The sequence below is a fragment of the Pristiophorus japonicus genome, chromosome 7 (assembly GCF_044704955.1).
Source record: "Pristiophorus japonicus isolate sPriJap1 chromosome 7, sPriJap1.hap1, whole genome shotgun sequence".
Lineage (NCBI taxonomy): Eukaryota > Metazoa > Chordata > Chondrichthyes > Pristiophoridae > Pristiophorus > Pristiophorus japonicus.
Genome location: NC_091983.1, coordinates 131,017,184 through 131,038,378, shown reverse-complemented (window position 1 = coordinate 131,038,378; position 21,195 = coordinate 131,017,184). Strand labels below are relative to the sequence as shown.

The following is a 21,195-nucleotide window of genomic DNA, read 5'->3' as shown; positions in this document are numbered from 1 at the left end:
CCCCCAGGTCTCTCTGAACTGCAGCATTTTGCAATTTTTGGTGGGCAGAAAAGTGGCGATTGGAATTCAATAGACGTAATGCATTTGTGGAGGGCAAACAAGGCAAGGGAATACACAATGAATGGTAGGATACTGAGAAGTGTAGCAGAACAGAGGGACCTTGAAGTGCTGTTCATAGATTCCTGAAGGCAGCAGAACAGGTAAATAAGGTGATTATGAAGACATACGGGATACTTTCCTTTATTAGCTGAGGCATAAAATATAAGAACAGCGAGGTTATGCTTGAACTGTATAAAGCACTCGTTAGGCCACAGCTAGAGTATAGTATGCAGTTCTGGTCACCACATTACAGGAAAGAAGTAATTGCACGAGAGAGGAGACTGATGAGGATGTTGCCATGACTGGAGAATTTTAGTATGAGGAAAGATTAGATAGACTGGGGTTATTTCCTTTGGAACAGAGGAGGTTTAGGGGAGACTTGACTGACGTATACATTTATGAGGGGCCCAGATATAGTGGATAGAACGGACCTAGACCCTTTAGGAGAGGGGTCAATAACCAGTGGTAATAGATTGGTAGTAATTGGTAGAAGGATTAGAGGGATTAGAGGGATGTTGAGGAGAATTTTATTTCGTCCAGAGGGTGGTGGGAGTCAGGAACTCACTGCCTGAAAGGGTGATTGAGGCAAAAATGCTCATCGCATTTAAAAAGTATTTGGTTATGCCTTTAAGTGCCATGACCTAGAAGGCTATGGACCAAGTGCTGGAAAGTGTAATTGGGCTGGATAGCTCTTTTTCAGCTGGCATAGACATGGAGCCGAAATTGAGTTCCCCAAAAAGGCCGCTTACCGCCAAAACTGGCAGCCAAGCAGCGGAGTCGAGCGGCCGCTGACTTCCGGTCCAATGGCTGCCTCCAGCAAAATTCAGCTCTGGGATTTTTCTGATGGACCCACTTCCGCCCCGTCAGTGCCGACCATCCTAAATGCGTGATCAAAGTGCGCATTGCTGATCTCCCGCAATTCCAGCCAAATTCAGCTTTAAAAATCCTCAATCCGCTGAACGGTGTACCCGACAGCTTTTTCTGTTGGTGCACCTTGTCTTCTGTGTGTGGGACTTGGCAATGCGGCGGCCATTAAAGGCCAGGGCCCAATGTCACGACCGGCATTTTTTTTTTTCAAGGCGACTTCCAGATCAGTGCCCCCGGGTTCGGTCGGGCTTCCAACAGGCAACCTGGCACCCCCTCTTGGGTGTCAGACTGCTGGCCCGGCCGAAACACTCCCTGGTGGCCCAGTGGACTGAACCTAAAGAATGGCTGGTTCTCTCCCCTTTAAGTGAAGGGGAGAGACGTGGTGACGCACACCCATAATGATGTCACCACCGCTCCGCTGATGATTGACAGTGTGGTGACTCCGTCTCGCCTCCACTTCCGCCTCTCTAGAGTACTTACAGCCGCACTTGCACCCCCATTATGACCGACTTCCGGTCCGCTTTTAAAAAAAAGGACAAAGAGCTGAATTTCGCGAAAGAGCCCACCTCATCCGACACGGCGGAGAAATCACTTCAAAAGCGGAAGATACAATCCGTTTCAGGCTGGTGTGAATTTTGGCCCTGATGGGTCCAATGGCCTCTTTTTGTGCCGTAAATTTCTATGATTCTATGGTCACAATTTTGCTGACCTCAGCGCTTCTGTGGAGGGTGATGTCGATGGCCGGTTCTGATACCTCTGCTGGCTCCAGCCTGCTCACCAAAATTAATTTTCCTGGATAGGGCTTGTTAAGCTTGTCCAGCGCATTTCCCAGCCATTTAGAGAAAATGGGTCTAGTGACGTCATTTGATGACAAGTTATCAGCCAGTTTCCTTAAAGGGACCATATCCAAATTTATTTTGACATTTGTGCTGTCAGTATTCTACAGCATTGAGGTGCTGAAAGACTAACAAACAAGCACTGCACAAAGTTGCACGACTGCATCCAGTTTTTCCCATGACTCCCTCCATGCTTCTGAAGGGAATCACAGCACGCAGGTCCTCTTCCTTTCCAATGGGCGGAAGAGACCTCCCCAGGAGATCAACACAGCATGCTTGCACATTGCAGAAGAAGGCACATGCGGGAATGTGGTCAGGAGGACCTGGGTGCATTGCCACAAATGTTTCAATTATCTCATTAGATCACAAAACGTCAGTACAAAGCCACACTCAACCTCATCCTGCTGTGCCTGTGAATGTAGATAACTGAGAGAGGACCTTATAGAAGCACACAAGGTTATATAGAAAAGATGATTCCAGAGCTAAGCTTTAAGGTAAGATAAGGTAGAACAAGGTGATGTTGGTTAAAAGTGGTAAAAGGTCAATTTAGGACAGATTTCAGGTAGCACTTCATGTATTATAAATGCTTAGATCTTCTAGGTACGGTAGTGATGAAAATCTTAGACTTGTTTAATTCATTGTTTGATGACTTAACAGGAAGGAACATAAGTGGTGAAGAACCTCACCTGTTATCTCCCCATCACCAGTGCATAATGTAAAATCATGGCGAATCTGCTCGCCATGTTCCGATATACATAGATTTTACAACATGGATGAGGATGATTTGGATTTAAGAATTAAAGCTATTTGTTCTTGGCCTCAGGGATTTAGGTGGGTTGGGAAATAAGAATGGATCTTTTGATTGCAGTCGTCCTTGCCTGCCTCAGGGCTGATTGGTACTTCTTCTCTGCTTTATAAACAACACTTGAGCACATAGCAACCTATTTATAAGGACTTTGAAGACTACTTGTGCAATCTCTTTAGTCTGAAACCGATTTTCATTTCTGAGCAATCAGTGGACATTGGGGCAGCAGAACTGTACAAGATCTGTGAGTTTTTAATAAAGGGGGAAGTATTCAGAAATCAAGATAATTTCAAAGCCTGCTTATTGCTTTTTCCTCTCTATCTGAAAATAACTTTTTAATAACTTTATACTACCATAGTAAATATCATAAAAATATTTCCAATGTCTTACTTCTTGTTAAGAATTAAAAAAGATTACATTTTAGATTTTCTAACTTTCTTGTTTTGCTTTTTTTGAATGGCATTTGTTTCAGAACCTTTCTACATTCCATGCCTCAATAGATGGTGCTCGTAACATACTGAGGCAGAAACTGACCAATCTCAGTACATACGACAAACCTCTGGCTCTCCGTGCTATAGGCTACGCCAAAGAACTTCGCAAACTTGCCTCAGAATTGACCAAGTGAGTTGTATTATCCAGTGTCTATATATAATAAAAATCAGTATTGCTATGAGCAGCAATACAGGTACAACAATGGAAAGAAAAGATAGCAGCGCATTGGCACACTCATAAACACGCATTTGTCTTTTTCCTGGCAGCTATCTACTCGAAATAAAGATAAAAGATATATCCAGCTCTACATCTGTTCTGAAGTCCCACATTTTTAACCAGCCCGCAGTTTTACAAGCAATTTTAGACAGGATTTCAGAATGTCCCACTATTGTACTATGTTGAAGTATGTCTTGATTATTTTGTGTTGGAGTCCATATGGAAGGACACAGTTTTACACTTATTTATGTGACAACATATGGCAATGTGTTACAAGGGAGTACTGTATCAAATGATTAAGATGATATCATAAATCATGATAGTGAAGCAAGACGGATTTATTAATGCCATCGGAACTCTGAGCTGCAAATGCCTCAGACCATATTCCAGAGTGTATAATTCTACACAGGCTCCTTCTGGTCCACAAGCAAACTTAAAAAATGTAAAAAATACTTACTTGTGCCCTGTGTGGCCAGGATTCTTCCTGCGCCAGCTATCACTGGTGACCATGTAGGCCTTAATCAGCCCTAAGTTAATTAAGGCACCATCGGGACATGACTTTGCCATTTCAATTAGGGTCCTGCTCCTCTGGGGCAGGTAGCCATCCCGTGCCTGAATTCAAGCAAGTACAAATGTTAGGGGCAGGAATGTGTCGGGAATGAACCCATCCCATCATCTTAACCCCCTGCCTGCACCGTTTCCATCGGGCAGAGGGGGGATTAAAGTTAGCTCTTACGTGTTATCATGTATAAAATTACTTAAAATAATGATTCTGTTCTCTTAACAGTATTTTGAAGAGTATTGATGCAAATGGTATTGTCCAGAAGGCTATAAATGCTTCAAATGTCTATGATAATATTGTCCAATATGTGGCAGAGGCTGAGAAGAATGCAACTACTCTGCTCAATGCTGCACAGAGAGCTGAGGATGTAAGTGTTTTTATTTTTATTTTGTACAATACACTGTTAAAAAGATAATTCCGCACACTTCAATGACTCCCTGGATATTTAAATGTGTTTAACATGTGCAATTACATATAGTTTAATTTGCATATAATTTTTTTTTAAATGAGAGTGAATTTTTTCTGTTGACAGTAAAGAATATAAGGAATGGAAATCACTTTCTGTAACTACAGCTGGCTCAGAGGTTACTTGTAGTGTAAATCTACCCGTGTTTTAATGAACATCACTACTCCAACCACTGCTATGTCAGTGTAATATTTCTATTTCACACACTAGCCATCCCTGTAGTCTCTGAATGAGCATGTGCTGAATTGTGGGCAGAAATGCAGAAGGTACTGCAAACATTTAAACTGTGTTTACTATTACGATACAAATTTATTAACAGTTTCAAACCGTAATACATTTTCCTTGTTGTATTCTCTTTATGTTAGCATTCAGATGACATTGGGGTAGATTTTGTTTGAGCGTTAAATGGAAGGAAAATCAGGTGGCAAAAATATACAGCAGCTGAATCTCACCCTAATTTAGCTGCATCATCTCAGCTTGGACAACCCCAAAAAGGAGCTTGACAGTAGAGTCTATTTGTGTCCAATTGGAGCTGGCATATTGCTTTAGAATGCAACGAGCATCAAATTGGTAAAATGTCATAATGTGCATTTAACCCACTCAATAGAATCATAGAATGGTTACAGCACAGAATAGGCCATTCGACCCATCAAGCCCGTATCAACTCTCAGCAAGAGCACTTCAGCTGGTCCTACTTGCCGCCATTTCCTTGTAGCCTTGCAAATCTTTTTCCTTCAATTAAGTATCTTTACTCTAGATTGCTCCCTATCCTTTTCCATAGCAAATCCAAACCTTATGATACTATGATCACTTTTCCCTAAATGTTCCCCTCCTGACACCTGCTCCACTTGACCCACCTCATTCCCAGAACCCAGAACCAGATCCAGCAAAGCCTCCTTCCTCATTGGGCTAGAAACGTACTGATCAAGATAGTTCTGAACACACTTCAGAAATTCTTCCCCACCTCTGCCCTTTACACTATTACTATCCCAGTCTATATTAGGATAATTGAAGTCCCCCATTATTATTACGCTATAGTTCTTGCACCTCCCTGTAATTTCCCTGCAAATTTGCTCCTCTATATCTTTCCCACTAGTTGGTGGCCTATAGAATACACCAAGTAGTGTAATGGCACATCGATTATTTCTGAACTGTAACCAAGTCGATTCTGTCCTTGACTCCTCCAGTTCATCCTCCCTCTCCATCATTCTCCTTAACCAATATTGCCACCCACCTGCTTTCTTTCCTTAATACCTTATATCCAGGAATATTTAAAATCTAATTCTGTCCTTTTTTGAGCCAGGTCTCCATTATTGCCATGACATCATATTCCCATGTGGCTATTTACACCTGCAGCTCACCAAGCTTATTTACCAAACTTCATGCATTTACTCACGTGCATTGTAAACCTGTCTTAGACCTTCCTGTATTCACTCTTAATCTGACCCCACCTAATACCTTACTATTTCTTACTTTCCTGATGAACTATCTCTCCTGATCCTTTGTGCACTTTGTTTCTCCATCTAATGCTACATTCTAGTTCCCATTCCCACACCAAATTAGTTTAAACCCTTCCCAACATCACTAGCAAACCTCCCCACAAGGACATTGGTTTCAGCCATATTGAGGTGCGACCTGTCCGGCCTGTACAGATCCCACCTCCCCAGAACTGGTCCCAATGTCCCAGGAATCTGAAGTCCTCCCTCCTATACTATCTCTCCAGCCACACATTCATCCGCTCTATCCTCCTATTTCTATACTCACTAGCTCACAGCACAAGGAATAATCCAGAGATTACTAACTTTGAGGTCCTGCTTTATAATCTCTTTCCTAGCTCCCTAAAATCTGCCTGCAAGACCTCATCCCTTTTTCTACCTATGTCGTTGATACCAACATGAACTATGACCTCTGGCTGTTCACTCTCCACCCTCAGAATATTCTGCAGCTACTCAGTGACATCTTTGACCCTGGCACCAGGGAGGCAACATACCATCCTGGAATCACGTCTGTGGCTGCAGAAACGCCTGTCTGTTCCCCTAACTATCGAATTCCCTACCACTATTGCCCTCCCAATCTTTCTCCTCAACCCCATCCCCCCACCCCCCCCTCCTCCAGGACTTAGCTCTGGCTGTACTTCCCAGTGGAACCATCGCCCTCACCAGCATTCAGGACTAAATATTGGTTGTAGAGTGAGATGCATTCAGGGGACTCCTGCATTACCTGCCTGGTCCTCCCTGTCTGTTTGATGGTCACCCATTCCCTCTCTTCCAGCACTCTCTTATGCTATGGGGTGACTACCTCCTGAAATGTGTTATCCATGGATATAATGCAGTAATGCCAGCTGCTGTTCAAGCTCTGAAATCCGGAGCTCGAGCTCCTCCAGCCAATAACACCTCCTGCACATGTGGTTGTCCAGGGCACAGGAAGCATCCTGGATTTCTCTTATGGCACAGGATGTACATTCCATGGGACTGAGGTGCCCTGCCATGCCTCTATTTATTCAACTATTAACTAAGTTACAGAAATAAACTTAAGACTAAGGAGGAGAAATTTGGCATGTTAATGCCCCCAGTTAGCACCTGGTGGGGATGCTAAAAGGGCACTCAAGCAGTAGCACTGTGGCGGGACAAATCCTACACCGCACAGCAAATTCGCTGGCCTCTTAGCACCGCGATAACAGTTAGCGCCTCGGCACTTTTCGCTATGCAGATCGTGATGTCAGCAAGTGTGCAACGCTCGCTGGGCGCCCGATCTGCAAACTCCAGTTCTGACCCCGCTTTCCCGCCTCGCGCCGACAGCACCAGGGAGCGCAGACATGAACTAGCCAGCTGGTGGCTGGCGGGGCGCTAATTAAAGGGATGCACCCGAACTGTCAAGGAACTTACGTTCCAAAGGTCAGTTGTGAGTGGCAGAGAACGCAGGATGTATCTGCAGCCAAATAAAGGCTGCTTAGTCCCTAGAGTTTTGCGGGCCGTCAAAGGACTTTGCATTTCATCCCACAGCATAACGCTGTTCTGCACTCCCTGAATCATTGGGGGCTGGTGTGCAGACTCCAGTGACCCTCCTCTTTAATGGCTGGAAGGCACCTTTGCCAATGCTCATTCCCGATTACATCTCATATTCGAGATTAACGCTATTCACTTATACCATTAGTGCCTGATTTAGCACTCCCCTGCACCCTTTGAGTGCTGAGACTGAATTTAGCAGCCAGTTAGATTGATTAGCGCCTGACGCTAAACTTTCAAATTCTCAAAAGTTAACACCCCAACCCGTCGATACCGAATTTCTAGCCCTTTAAGAGTCTTAAAAGTCAGGTCTACCTTTATCTCCGGCTATTTCTCTCGCTCTCTTAGTTAAAGTTTTTATTCACACGATTATTTATATATATTAATTAGTTTATCTCATTATGTTAGAGGGAATAAAACACTAATACTCACCCACTGCAGCATTGGTCAAAAAATTGTTATTGGTGTGCTATCAAGGGTTGGCTAATCACAACATTGGGCTTTCAAAGGTCCCTAAGAAAGCTGCTAAACAGCTCATTTTATTGATTTGTATAGGTGCTTTACACTGTGTCTGCATGCTCTCGGCGACGAGACTCGAGGTGCTCAGTGCCCTCCTGGATGCACTTCCTCCACTTAAGGCGGTCTTTGGCCAGGGACTCCCAATTGTCGGTGGGGATGTTGCACTTTATCAGGGAGGCTTTAAGGGTGCCCTTGTAAGGTTTCCTCTGCCCATCTTTGGCTCATTTGCCGTGAAGGAGTTCCAAGTAGAGCGCTTGCTTTGGGGGTCTCGTGTCTGGAATGTGGACAATGTGGTCTGCCTAGCGGACCAGATTAAATCATACAGAAATCAAGCGCAGGCAGCGGAATGAGCACGCGGCAAATCTGTCCCACCCTCCCTTACCCTCAACGACTATCTATCCCATCTGTGATAGGGACTGTAGCTCTCGTATTGGACTGTTCAGCCACCTAAGTACTCATTTTAAGAGTGGAAGCAAGTCTTCCTCGATTCCGAGGGATTACCTATGATGATGACGGTCACCTGAGATACAGAGTGTTTTAAGATCAGGAGCTTAAATCTGGCACCAAGCTTATGGTCTACAGGGCAGTAGTGATACCTGCCCTCCAATATGGCTCAGAGATGTGGGCTATATACAGTAGACACCTCAAAGCACTGGAGAAGTACCACCAGCGCTGCCTCCGCAAGATCCTGAAAATCCACTGGGAGAATAGTTGTACCAACGTCAGTGTTCTTGCTCAGGCCAACATCCCCAGCATCGAAGCACTGACCACACTCGACCGACTCCGTTGGGTGGGCCACATCGTCCACATACCCGACACGAGACTCCCTAAGCAAGTGCTCTACTCGGAACTCCTACACAGCAACTGAGCCCCAGGTGGGCAGAGGAAATGCTTGAAGAATACCCTCAAAGCCTCCCTGATAAAGTGCAACATCCCCAATGGCACCTGGGAATCCCTGGCCCAAGACCGCCCTAAGTGGAGGAAGAGCATCCGGGAGGGCGCTGAGCACCTCGAGTTTCATCGCCAAGAGCATGCAGAAACCAAGCGCAGACAGTGGAAAGAGCGTGTGGCAAACCAGACCCCACCCTTTTCTTCAACAACTGTCTGTCCCACCTGTGACAGAGACTGTAATTCCCATATTGGACTGTACAGCCACCTGACAACCCACTTTTAGAGTGGAAGCAAGTCTTCCTCGATTTCTAGGGACTGCCTATGATGATGATGATTACAATGTGCACTTTAATGCCACACAATAGGCTATCCAATGGAGAGCCACATTAATTACTGCAGAAGAGCACTTGTTAAGTGCTGAGGTGAGGCATTTGGACCCTTGAATAGCATGGAGCTAAAGGTTAGCTGTTGCTGCAGCAATTTTGCTTAGACATGCAACCATGGATGCAGAGGAAATACACGTTTAAAGCAGCGACTGTGATAGGCCTGACCTATAAGGAAGCTAAAGGACAAACAGTGGGAAGGATGGGCAAATGCCAACCACGTGCAGTTTCCCAGAAGCACTGGATGCTGTAGGCATGGAAATAAATTACTGAAAGGGTCATAGAAACATAGAAACATAGAAACTGGGTGCAGGAGTAGGCCATTCGGCCTTTCTAGCCTGCACCGCCATTCAATGAGTTCATGGCTGAACATGCAACTTCAGTACCCCATTCCTGCTTTCTCACCATACCCCTTGATTCCCCTAGTAGTAAGGACTTCATCTAACTCCTTTTTGAATATATTTAATGAATTGGCCTCAACAACTTTCTGTGGTAGAGAATTCCACAGGTTCACCACTCTCTGGGTGAAGAAATTCCTCCTCATCTCGCTCCTAAATGGCTTCCCCCTTATCCTTAGACTGTGTCCCCTGGTTCTGGACTTCCCCAACATTGGGAACATTCTTCCTGCATCTAACCTGTCTAACCCCGTCAGAATTGTAAACGTTTCTATGAGGTCCCCTCTCATTCTTCTGAACTCCAGTGAATACAAGCCCAGTTGATCCAGTCTTTCTTGATAGGTCAGTCCCGCCATCCCGGGAATCAGTCTGGTGAACCTTCGCTGCACTCCCTCAATAGCAAGAATGTCCTTCCTCAGGTTAGGAGACCAAAACTGTGCACAATACTCCAGGTGTGGCCTCACCAAGGCCCTGTACAATTGTAGCAACACCTCCCTGCCCCTGTACTCAAATCCCCTCGCTATGAAGGCCAACATGCCATTTGCTTTCTTAACCGCCTGCTGTACCTGCATGCCAACCTTCAATGACTGATGTACCATGACACCCAGGTCTCTTTGCACCTCCCCTTTTCCTAATCTGTCACCATTCAGATAATAGTCTGTCTCTCTGTTTTTACCACCAAAGTGGATAACCTCACATTTATCCACATTATACTTCATCTGCCATGCATTTTCCCACTCACCTAACCTATCCAAGTCGCTCTGCAGCCTCATAGCATCCTCATCGCAGCTCACACTGCCACCCAACTTAGTATCATCCGCATATTTGGAGATACTACATTTAATCCCCTCGTCTAAATCATTAATGTACAGTGTAAACAGCTGGGGCCCCAGCACAGAACCTTGCGGTACCCCACTAGTCACTGCCTGCCATTCTGAAAAGTCCCCATTTACTCCTACTCTTTGCTTCCTGTCTGACAACCAGTTCTCAATCCATGTCAGCACACTACCCCCAATCCCATGTGCTTTAACTTTGCACATTAATCTCTTGTGTGGGACCTTGTCGAAAGCCTTCTGAAAGTCCAAATATACCACATCAACTGGTTCTCCCTTGTCCACTCGACTGGAAACATCCTCAAAAAATTCCAGAAGATTTGTCAAGCATGATTTCCCTTTCACAAATCCATGCTGACTTGGACCTATCATATCAATGCCACTTCCCAAACACCCAGGACAGAATAGACATCAGGAAGAAGCTGCCAGACTTGAAGAGATCTGCTAAGGTGAGCCAACATATTTTCATGCATGCCAAGTATCTGTCACAAGTAATTAAGCCAGCAAGTTCCCTTCTAACAACTTCACCATCATTTCCTGATGTAACATACTAAATTGTAACACATGGTTACTCAGATTCAGTTTAGATATAATTCAAACTGCCCAAGGGATGAGTTTTATGAATGGAGACGCTTGGAATATATGATCTACTTACAATTGCCAAGTGCTTTTGGCAATCTGAGTGCACAGCAACTATTTTCAGAGGAGGGTTACATAAGGAATGTTCACCTTTAAGCTCGAACATGCAGTATTTCTCTGAAATTGAGCAACTGTTTGACATTATCATCGATCTATGTGTTTTCAATATTTCTACTATTCTGCTTGCATGAAAAAATTTCATATTATCAGCAGTAGCAAACCCGCACTAGCGGGATCTAAAACATTTCAAGCACATGACACCTTTTTAAAGAGGCCCATTTTGGAAATAATAGATCAGCAAAGCATCAAGAGAGTTGGAGATGGTGAATCTGGAAACATCCTCTGAGTTTATGGCTTGTACCAATATGTTTATGTCATGTAGTGTTGTCCTACTCTGAGACGGGCACACCCACGGTAACATCACACACAGTATTGTTCAGTGGAAGTGGTGCTTAATTGAGGCAACATATTGACATTTTAGAGTCAATTTTCATCTTCACATCATGGACGGTAATCATTCAATAGACTGAAAATCAGGTGGTTTATATAATGGGTGGGCAACCTTCTCAAGGGCAATTGGGGATGGCCAATAAATGCTGGCCTTACCAGCGATGCCCACATCACGTGAATGAATAAAACAAATGCACTCTACCAGATAATTGTCCATGTGGTGAAGAATAAAATGTACCCCTTTGTTCCCCTTTTGTTTTCTTAGAAATACCAAGTTGCTGCCACTGAGCAAGGTAGCACTTCACAATACCCTGCATTACTATTGTTACCTCTGTCAAGCACAAGCACAGCGACACATTGTAAAGAATCTGGATAGCAAGGCTGAGAATATAACACATGTGAGTCACAATGGACAGATGAGAAGGAACAAGTTGTGGTATTCGCAGGACCAGCCAGCCACAGGTCCAGCACAGTTTCTGACTCTTCTGAAACACCGAGAGATTCAGACCCCATCCACAGCCTTCATGCAGACCAACGGGAATGTTGAGGAATGTCCAGCATCAGAAGAATCCCTGTATTAAATGTGGATCCAGGGTCTGTCTTAAAAGGCAACATCACATCCAGCCCACCAAGGATTCCTGTACCACAACTATTTTAGTTAAAACGTAAATCAAATGCCCCCTTTTTGCAAGGGCATGAGAACCCACAAATGAACAATTTAAAACATTAACAAAAACCTTAATCAAATTAGAATTTGGTTGCTGGGGGTGATGATGCACTCCAGTCCCTTCGGTGCCCACCTCTCACAGAAGGCGTGGAGCGTACCGGTAGACACTGCTATCAGTGTATAACTATACCATCCGCCACAGGCCAGGCACTGAGAACTGTGCGGATGCTCTCAGTTGGCTACCATTGCCCACCACTGGGGTGGAAATGGCGCAGCCTGCAAACTTGTTGATGGTAGCACAGCCCGCAGACTTGTTGATAGTCATGGAAGCGTTTGAAAATGATAAATCACCTGTCACGACCCGCCAGATTAGGACTTGGACCAGCCAAGATCCTCTGCTGTCTCTAGTAAAAAACTGTGTACTGCATGGGAGCTGGGCCAGCATCCCCAGTAAAATGCAAGAGCTAATCAAGCTGTTCCAGCGGCGAAGGACGAGCTGTCCATTCAGGCAGACTGCCTGTTGTGGGGTAACCGCATAGTGCTACCCAAAAAGGGCAGTGAGATGTTCATCTCGGATCTCCACAGCACACACCCGGATATAGTAATGATGAAAGCGATAGCCAGATCCCATGTATGGTAGCCCGTTATCGACTCTGACCTAGAGTCCTGTGTACGGCAATGCAGCGTGTGTGCTCAGTTGAGCAACGCGCTCAGAGAGGCACCACTAAGTTTGTGGTCCTGGCCCTCCAGACCATGGTCGAGGATCCATGTCGACTAGTCAGGCCGTTTCTCGGTAAAATGTTCCTGGTGGTGGTGGATGATTTTTCAAAATGGATTGAATGTGAAATAATGTCAGGAAGCACCATCACCACCACCATTGAAAGCCCGAGGGCCATGTTTGCCACCTATGGCCTGCCTGACATACTGGTCAGTGACAACGGGCCATGTTTCACCAGTGCCGAATTTAAAGAATTCATGACCCGCAATGGGATCAAACATGTCACCTTGACCCCGTTTAAACCAGCCTCCAATGGGCAGGCAGAGCGGGCAGTACAAACAATCAAACAGAGCCTTAAATGAGTCACAGAAGGCTCACTCCAAACCCGCCTGTCCGGAGTACTGCTCAGCTACCGCACGAGACCCCACTCGCTCACAGGGGTGCCCCTGGCTGAGCTACTCATGAAAAGGACACTTAAAACCAGACTCTCGCTGGTTCACCCCAACCGACATGATCAGGTAGAGAGTAGGCGGCAGCAACAAAATGTAAACGATGGTCGCGCCACTGTGTCATGGGAAATTGATCTGAATAACCCTGTGTATGTGCTAAACTATGGACATGGTCCCAAGTGGATCGTGGGCACGGTGATAGCTAAAGAAGGGAGTAGGGTGTTTGTAGTCAAACTAGATAATGGACAAATTTGCAGAGAACACCTGGACCAAACGAGGCTGCGGTTCACAGACTGCCCTGAACAACCCACAGCAGACACCACCTTTTTCGAGCCCACAACACACACCCAAAGGATCAATGACACCACCTTGGATCAGGAAATCAAACCCATCACGCCCAACAGCCCAGCAAGGCCAGGCTCACCCAGCAGCCCTGCAGGGCCAACAACACGCCAGCCCAGCGAGGCACAGCCAACACACCAGAACAGACATTTGTACCGAGGCAGTCCACCAGAGAAAGAAAGGCTCCCGACCGTCTCACCTTGTAAATAGTTTTCACTTTGACTTTGGTGGGGGGGAGTGATGTTGTGTATCTGTAAAGCATGCACTCCCATGTTCTTCCACCAGGGAGTGCATCCCCTGAAGTCCCAAGGGATCCCAGCATCCCTTGGGAGCACTGTATATTAGCCAGCCCCGAAGGCCTGTTCCTCACTCTCAAGTGTCTTAATAAAGACTGAGGTCTCTGTTACTTTAACCTCCCTGTGTGCAGTCTCATCTGTGTTAGGAACACAATACAAACAATTGATGAAATAAATGCACTGCATTTGGTTTGAACATTGTGCTGAATATTTGTGTGATTGTTTGTAATAATAAAGGTACTCTTGGAAAGCCAGTCGGTAGAATTGTGTAGTCCTGTTATGCTACTGTTGTTGATCAGTGACCAATGTGCTGAGTGCGATTATGAAATAACTCATCTGTGACCTCCTCTACTCATCTATGGACAGAAGACTGGCTTACACAGCAGATGTATCCAGTGGTAGCCTGAAAGGAGTTGGATACATAAAAATTGAGGGTGATGGTTTATTGGGAGACGCATTCAAAACAACAAGCTTCTTTTGTTTATAGGTGTACCATTTTCTGAAAAAGGTGTTTGGCAATTTTTTTTTGTTATGATACAGTGATGTTAATCACTTGTTTCAATGTATCACATGTATATGAATCTTTCTTGACAAAGGTGATGCCTGGACCGCTTAGGTTTTTCGGAAAGAGCAAATTAACATCTAGTCAAGAAACCAAAATGAAGGAAATTGGTACTTGCTTAGATAGTTGTTTACTGGTGAGACTGGCAAGTAAAATAATTAGCTTACAGTTTTCTTACATGTCTCCAATATTTCAGCAGAGGAAATGAACAAAATATTTTATGGAGATTATTATCCACTATAATAGGTGGCGCCCTTGGCTCAGTGGTCGCACTTTCACCTCTGAGTCAGAAGGTTGTTAGTTCAGGCCTCACTCCAGAGACTTCAGCAAGTAACCTCAGCTGAAACTTCAATGCAGTACTGAAGGAGTGCTGCATTGTCGGAGGTACATTAAGCCAAGCCCCCTTCTACTTTCAATCTCTGCTGAGGTCTATAGTTGGCTCTTGTCATGTTTGGGGCTTTTTTGCAAGGGGTCCATATGGTGCTGCAGCGATGTCTCAACTGCAGCATTGTCAGAGTTTCCTCAATACCCCTGGAGTGCTCCCTCTTGTTGGATGGAAGTCTGCCAGAAGCCTGCCATAGATGAATATTAATTCCTAACTCGGGCAAATGGGTTGGAGTTGCTGCAGTGTCGGAGGGCTACGCAGGAGTCCCAATCTGCCAGAACACTGCTGCACAAAGGAAAATCCAACTCTTTGTATTTTGACCTGGTAAGATAGCAGATAATTCATGGTGTGAACTTGATATGATAGTTAAGATTGATTGAAACCTTCCTTGTCAAAGTAGGGAATGCTGCTGAGTGCATTGAGCATGTGATTGTGATTGTTTACAGGCTGTGGAAGGAATTCAAACGCAAAGCACATGGATAAAGAACACCAGTGAGGTGATTCTGAACAAAGTGAAAGAATTAGCTGAAACCATGGAGGACAGTAAGTATATTCAGTCAAAGTAGGAGTGCTCTTTCAGACCTCATAAGGAATTCTTGGGCTTTTCCTGTCCCAGCCTTCCCTCTCATTCCCAGCACTGGCATCTGATGCCCCCTCCCCCCCCGCCCCCAACGCCCTCCCCGTCGCAGCACTAACCTTGTGTCTGGGACTGGGACTGTTCCCTTGGGTCCCAGCTGCGTTTGCCCCAATTTCTGCTCCCCCGATGACGTTGATATTATTCCCGCCTGTGTCAGGTGGGAAGCAGTTCACTGGTATTTGGTCGGCTGTCAGGCTGGAAGGCCATAGCCGGGAAGCAGGGAGTGATCGGGGGTTGTGGGAAAGACATTGCGGGTCGGGGGGTGATCATTGGTCAGTGTAGAAATGATCACATATAGGGGGCGGATCATAGCTCGGGGGGAGATCACAGCTCGCGGGACATCGCGGAAGGGAAGTAATCAAGGGAGGAATGGAAGTGATCGCGGATGGATGGTCGATCGTGTGGCGAGAAACTGGTCAGCTTGGGTGCTGAGAGGAAGCACTCCTGCTCTTTCTGGTCCAAAAGAAGTGCTGGATAGGCACTTGTATGCTGTGTCCAACCTTTATCACCACCCTTCAGCTGCCGGGTTTCCCAACCCGGGGAAACCCAGACCGCAGGCATTAAATCTAAATGGCTGCTAGAATTTTAAATATGCAGTCACATTAACATATTTAAATAACTGACCCACCTCTTGAGTGCAGATTAATGACTTCTTGACTTGTCTGCAGCCTTTGGCATGGTTGACCACTCCATCCTTCTCCAACGTCTCTCCACCGTTGTCCAGCTGAGTGGGACTGCTCTAGCCTGGTTCCATTCTAATCATAGCCAGAGAATCACCTGCAATGGCTTCTCTTCCCACTCCCAAATTGTTACATAGGAACATAGAAAATAGGTGCAGGAACAGGCCATTCGGCCCTTCGAGCTTGCACCGCCATTCAATATGATCATGGCTGATCATGCAACTTCAGTACCCCACTCCCGCCTTCTCTTCATACCACCTGATCCCCTTAGCCGTAAGGGCCACATCTAACTCCCTCTTGACCTCCCCTTTTACTAATCTGTCACCATTCAGATAATAATCTGCCTTCCTGTTTTTTCCACCAAAGTGAATAATCTCACATTTATCCACATTATACTGCATCTGCAATGCATTTGCCCATTACCTCCTTGGCACCCTCCAATTTCATCTACATGTTGCCCCTTGGCGACATCATCTGAAAACACAGCATCAGTTTCCACATGTACGCTGATGACACCCAGCTCTACCTCACTACCACATCTCCCAATCCCTCCACGGTCTCTAAATTGTAAGGCTGCTTGTCCAACATCCAGTTCTGGATGAGCAGAAATTTTCTCCAATTAAATATTGGGAAGACCGAAGCCATTGTTTTCGATTCCCTGCCACAAAGTTCATTCCCTCGCCATTGACTCCATCTCGCTCCTCAACTTCTGTCTGAGACTGATCCACATTGTTCATAACCTTGGTGTCATATTTGAGCCTGAGATGATCTTTCAACCACATATCCGCAGCATAACTAAAACCGCCTATTTCCAGCTCCGTAACATCACCTGTCTCGGCCCTTGCCTCAGCTCATCTGCTGCTGAAATGCTCATTCATGCTTTTGTTACCTCTAGACTTGACTATTCCAATGTACTCCAGGCTTGCCTCCTGTGATATTTTCTTTTACAACATCACAAACACACATATGCACAAGATGGCTCCAGAACATCATGCAACTTTTATTGTATTTACATCAGCAGTTGCATTACGACAGTAGTCCATTAGGTGGAGCAGTAGTCCTCTAGGTGGAGCTATATTACACTTCTCCCTCCTTAATGAAGAAGTAATCATAACAAAATAATCATCATACATAACTTGCATGGTTATACACAACAAAAGATATGGACTTATTTTGCCATATTTACAAATCAAACTTAACCACTGGTTTTCTGTTTCGAAGAGGATATCTTCGCTCTAGAACAGAACTTCTCAAACTTGCTGTTGACCTTAGATGCTTTCTAGCCTGAGGAGAATTTTCCTCCAAGGGCAGCCCTTGATCTACCTTTTGACTCTCTACAACTTCAGACTGTTTGTCTGCATGACTCGGACTCAGACTTAAATTCTGACTTTCTCTTGGACTTGTTTCTCGTACACCTGATGTAGGATTTGCTACTAGTACTCTACTTGTAACAAGACTATCTGACTCATCATAAATAATCCAACTTTCAACTCCTTCCACATCTATAGGTAAAATATGATCAATGTGAACAAATCTAACCTTTCCATGATCTAATATCGTGACCAAATATGTGCGAGGGCCTGATATCTTCTCTACTCTTCCTGGTAACCACTTTAACCATTTATGGTGAAGGTTTTTCACTCTAACATTCTGATTTAATTTCATACGTCTCTCTCTTACTCTACCTATATCATGATTATCTTTCTGTCTTAATTGTTTCTCTTCTACTGACTGCCTGGTTCGTGGCTGTCGTTGAGAAATAACTCTGCTGGTGTTCTACCAGTAGTTGTCTGAGGAGTATTATGATAAATAATTTGAAAATTTGTGAGTTTGTGGTCCACAAAATCATTTCTTTGGATTTGGATCCAACATTTGTTTGATGAGGGCACGTTTTACAATTTGTACTATGTACTCTGCTGCACCATTTGAAGCAGGGTGGTATGATGGAACTTTGGTGTGTTTCACACCATTTCTGCTCATGAACTGTGCAAATTCTTTTGAACAAAATTGTGGCCCATTATCAGACACAATTTCTTCTGGGAGGCCATATGAAGAAAACAATCTTTGCAAATTGTCTTGTGTTTTATTTGTTATTTTCCACATAGGAAACACCTCTACCCACTTCGAATGGCTATTAATCACAATGAACAACTGCTGTCCTTCTAGCTCAGCAAAATCTATGGAACCTTTGCCACACCCTGGGAGGCCATTCCCATGACTGTAATGGTACTGATGGTGGTTTCTTGCTTACCATTTTGACATGTTCTACACTGACCAACAATGTACTCTATATCTTTATCTAAACCTGGCCACCATAAGTAACTGCATGAAAAACTTTTGGTCAAGCACATTCCCAGGTGCTGGTCATGAAGATCTCCTAATAAATTGGACCTGAATTTATTTGGGATTACCAATCTTGCAGCCCACATGATACAATCTTTATCTACTGATAATTCATTTCTATGAATGAAGTATGGATGTAATTATTTCTCTGATACCTGGTTTGACCAGCTGTTTGCTATTTAATCATACACCTTTGACATAACTGGGTGACAATTGGTTGTTCTTCAATTGTGACTGGCAGTTCATCAATGTATAAAAAATAGAATACTTCTTTATTGGGTGTAACTTGTGTTGGGATGGCAACCTGGGCATAGCATCAGCACTACTGTGATCAGCTGATTGTCTGTACACAATGTCACATATATATGTTAACAAAATCAAAACCCATTTCTGCATTCGGGCCACAGCTAAGATTGGAACTGGGGACTTTGGATGGAGGATTGTTGTTCGGGGTTTATGGTTAATAATGATAAACTTACAACCATGCAAGTATTTGTGGAACTTCTTGACCCCAAAAATCAATGCCAAAGCTTCCCTTTCGATCTGCGCATAATTATACTCACTGGCACTGAGAGTGCATGAAGCAGAAGCAATTGGTCTCTCCTCTCCATTATGTAGTACATGAGAGATCACTGCCCCAACTCCATACGGAGAGGTATCACATGCTAGCTTGATCTCCTTAGCTATGTCATAGTGAACTAATATGGTACTTTCTACCAATTGGCTTTTACACTTTGAATGCTGTGTCGCATTCTTCTGACCACTTCCAATGGAACTGTTTTTTTCAACAGCTTATTCAGTGGATGTAACACTGTAGCCAAATATAAACATATGAACAATGACGGACAGGTAAAGATCATCTGGTCCATCGAGCCTGGCCCACACAACTGTAATGCCTTGTGTATCACAACATATACACTCCACCACACGCAAAACCATCTGATCTCCTGGGAGAGGCAAAAAACCAGATAAACAACCCCGGCCAATTTGGGGGAAAAAAATCTGGGAAATTCCTCTCCGACCCATCTAGGCGATCGATACTAGTCCAGGAGATCACTCTGGCCATTAAATTCCCTGCAGTACCTTCCTTCTGTAAGAGTTAATCTCCACCCCAGCCAGAAACAAATCCAGCTTTTGCTTGAAGGAATTCAGTGAGTCTGCATCCACCACATGAGAGGGCAGCTTGTTCCAGAGGTCTATTCTCTGTAAAAAGAACCACCACCTGATATCTAACCTAGATCTAGCCTTATACAACGTAAGTTTGTGCCCCCTGGTCCTGCCTAACCTATTTAATTGAAATAAACACTGGAACATTGTCTATTCCCTTCATTATCTTATAAACCTCAATCATATCCTCCCGAGTCTACGCTGCTCGAAGCTAAAGAGTCCCAACACTTTTAACCTATCTTGATAATCAAAATGTTTTAGATTTGGAATTAGTCTAGTGGTCCTCTTCTGTACCCTTTCCAGAGCCTCAATACCAGGTGAGGAGACCAAAGCTGGACACAGTATTCCAAGTGCAGTCTGAGTTAAGGTCATGTCCAAGGAAAAAACAGTATGCCTCGTCTTATACTCAATTGTCCTATGTATACACCCCAACACCATATTTGCTCGAGCTATCATTGCACAGCATTGCTCGTGTACTTTTAAGGATGTATGGACTAGAATGTCCAAATCTCTTTCTATGTCCACCATCTTTATTAATGCCTTTCCCTGGAGGGTGTATGAATATTGGGGTACTATGGGTAAATCAAGAGGGAATGTTGGAGGAATTCTCAGACTACCCTGGGGAGGTTCTGTTCTTTACACCCTCGAAAGGCTTCAGTGGAACTCATGGGACGCTTCCAGTGTCCCTGACAACTGCATGTGCAGGAAGTGTATCCTGCTGCAGCACCTGACAGACTGCATTGTGGCACTGGAGCTGAGCATGGATTCACTCTGCAGCATCCGCGATGTGGAGGATGTCATGAGTAGCACGTTTAGTGAGTTGGACACACCACAGCTAAAGGTTATACAGGCAGATAGGGAATGGGTGACCAGCTGGAAGAGCGGTGGAAGGAAGGTAGTGCAGGGGTCCCCTGCGGTCATCCCCCTCCAAAACAGATACACCGTTTTGGGTACTATTGGGGGGGATGACTCATCAGGGGAGAGCAGCAGCAGCCAAGTTCATGGCACCATGGGTGGCTCTACTGCACAGGAGGGCAGGAAAAAGAGTGGGAGAGCGATAGTGATAGGGGATTCTATTGTAAGGGGAATAGATAGACGTGTCTGCGGCCGCAATCGAGACTCCAGGATGGTATGTTGCCTCCCTGGTGCAAGGGTCAAGGATGTCTTGGAGCGGCTGCAGGACATTTTGGAGGGGGAGGGTGAACAGCCAGTTCTCATGGTGCATATAGGTACCAATGATATAGGTAAAAAACGTGATGAGGTCCTACAAGCTGAATTTAGGGAGTGAGGAGTTAAATTAAAAAGTAGGACCTCAAAGGTAGTAATCTCAGGATTGCTACCAGTGCCACATGCTAGTCAGAGTAGGAATTGCAGAATAGCTAAGAGGAGTGGTGCAGAATAGAGGGATTCAAATTCCTGGGACATTGGAACTGGTTCTGTGGGAGGTGGGACCAGTACAAACCGGACGGTCTGCACCTGGGCAGGACCGGA

General features: G+C 44.9%; 1 protein-coding gene across 1 annotated transcript in view; it reads left to right on the top strand.

The window, feature by feature from the left end:
• The window catches only part of lama4 (laminin, alpha 4), a 247,950-nt gene that overhangs the window by 100,276 nt on the left and 126,479 nt on the right, over positions 1 to 21,195 (top strand). Inside the window, exons 15-17 of the mRNA XM_070885329.1 lie at positions 3,080 to 3,228; positions 4,103 to 4,244; positions 15,324 to 15,420. Coding sequence (XP_070741430.1) covers positions 3,080 to 3,228; positions 4,103 to 4,244; positions 15,324 to 15,420 — 388 coding nt within the window. The remainder of the gene's footprint in view (positions 1 to 3,079; positions 3,229 to 4,102; positions 4,245 to 15,323; positions 15,421 to 21,195) is intronic.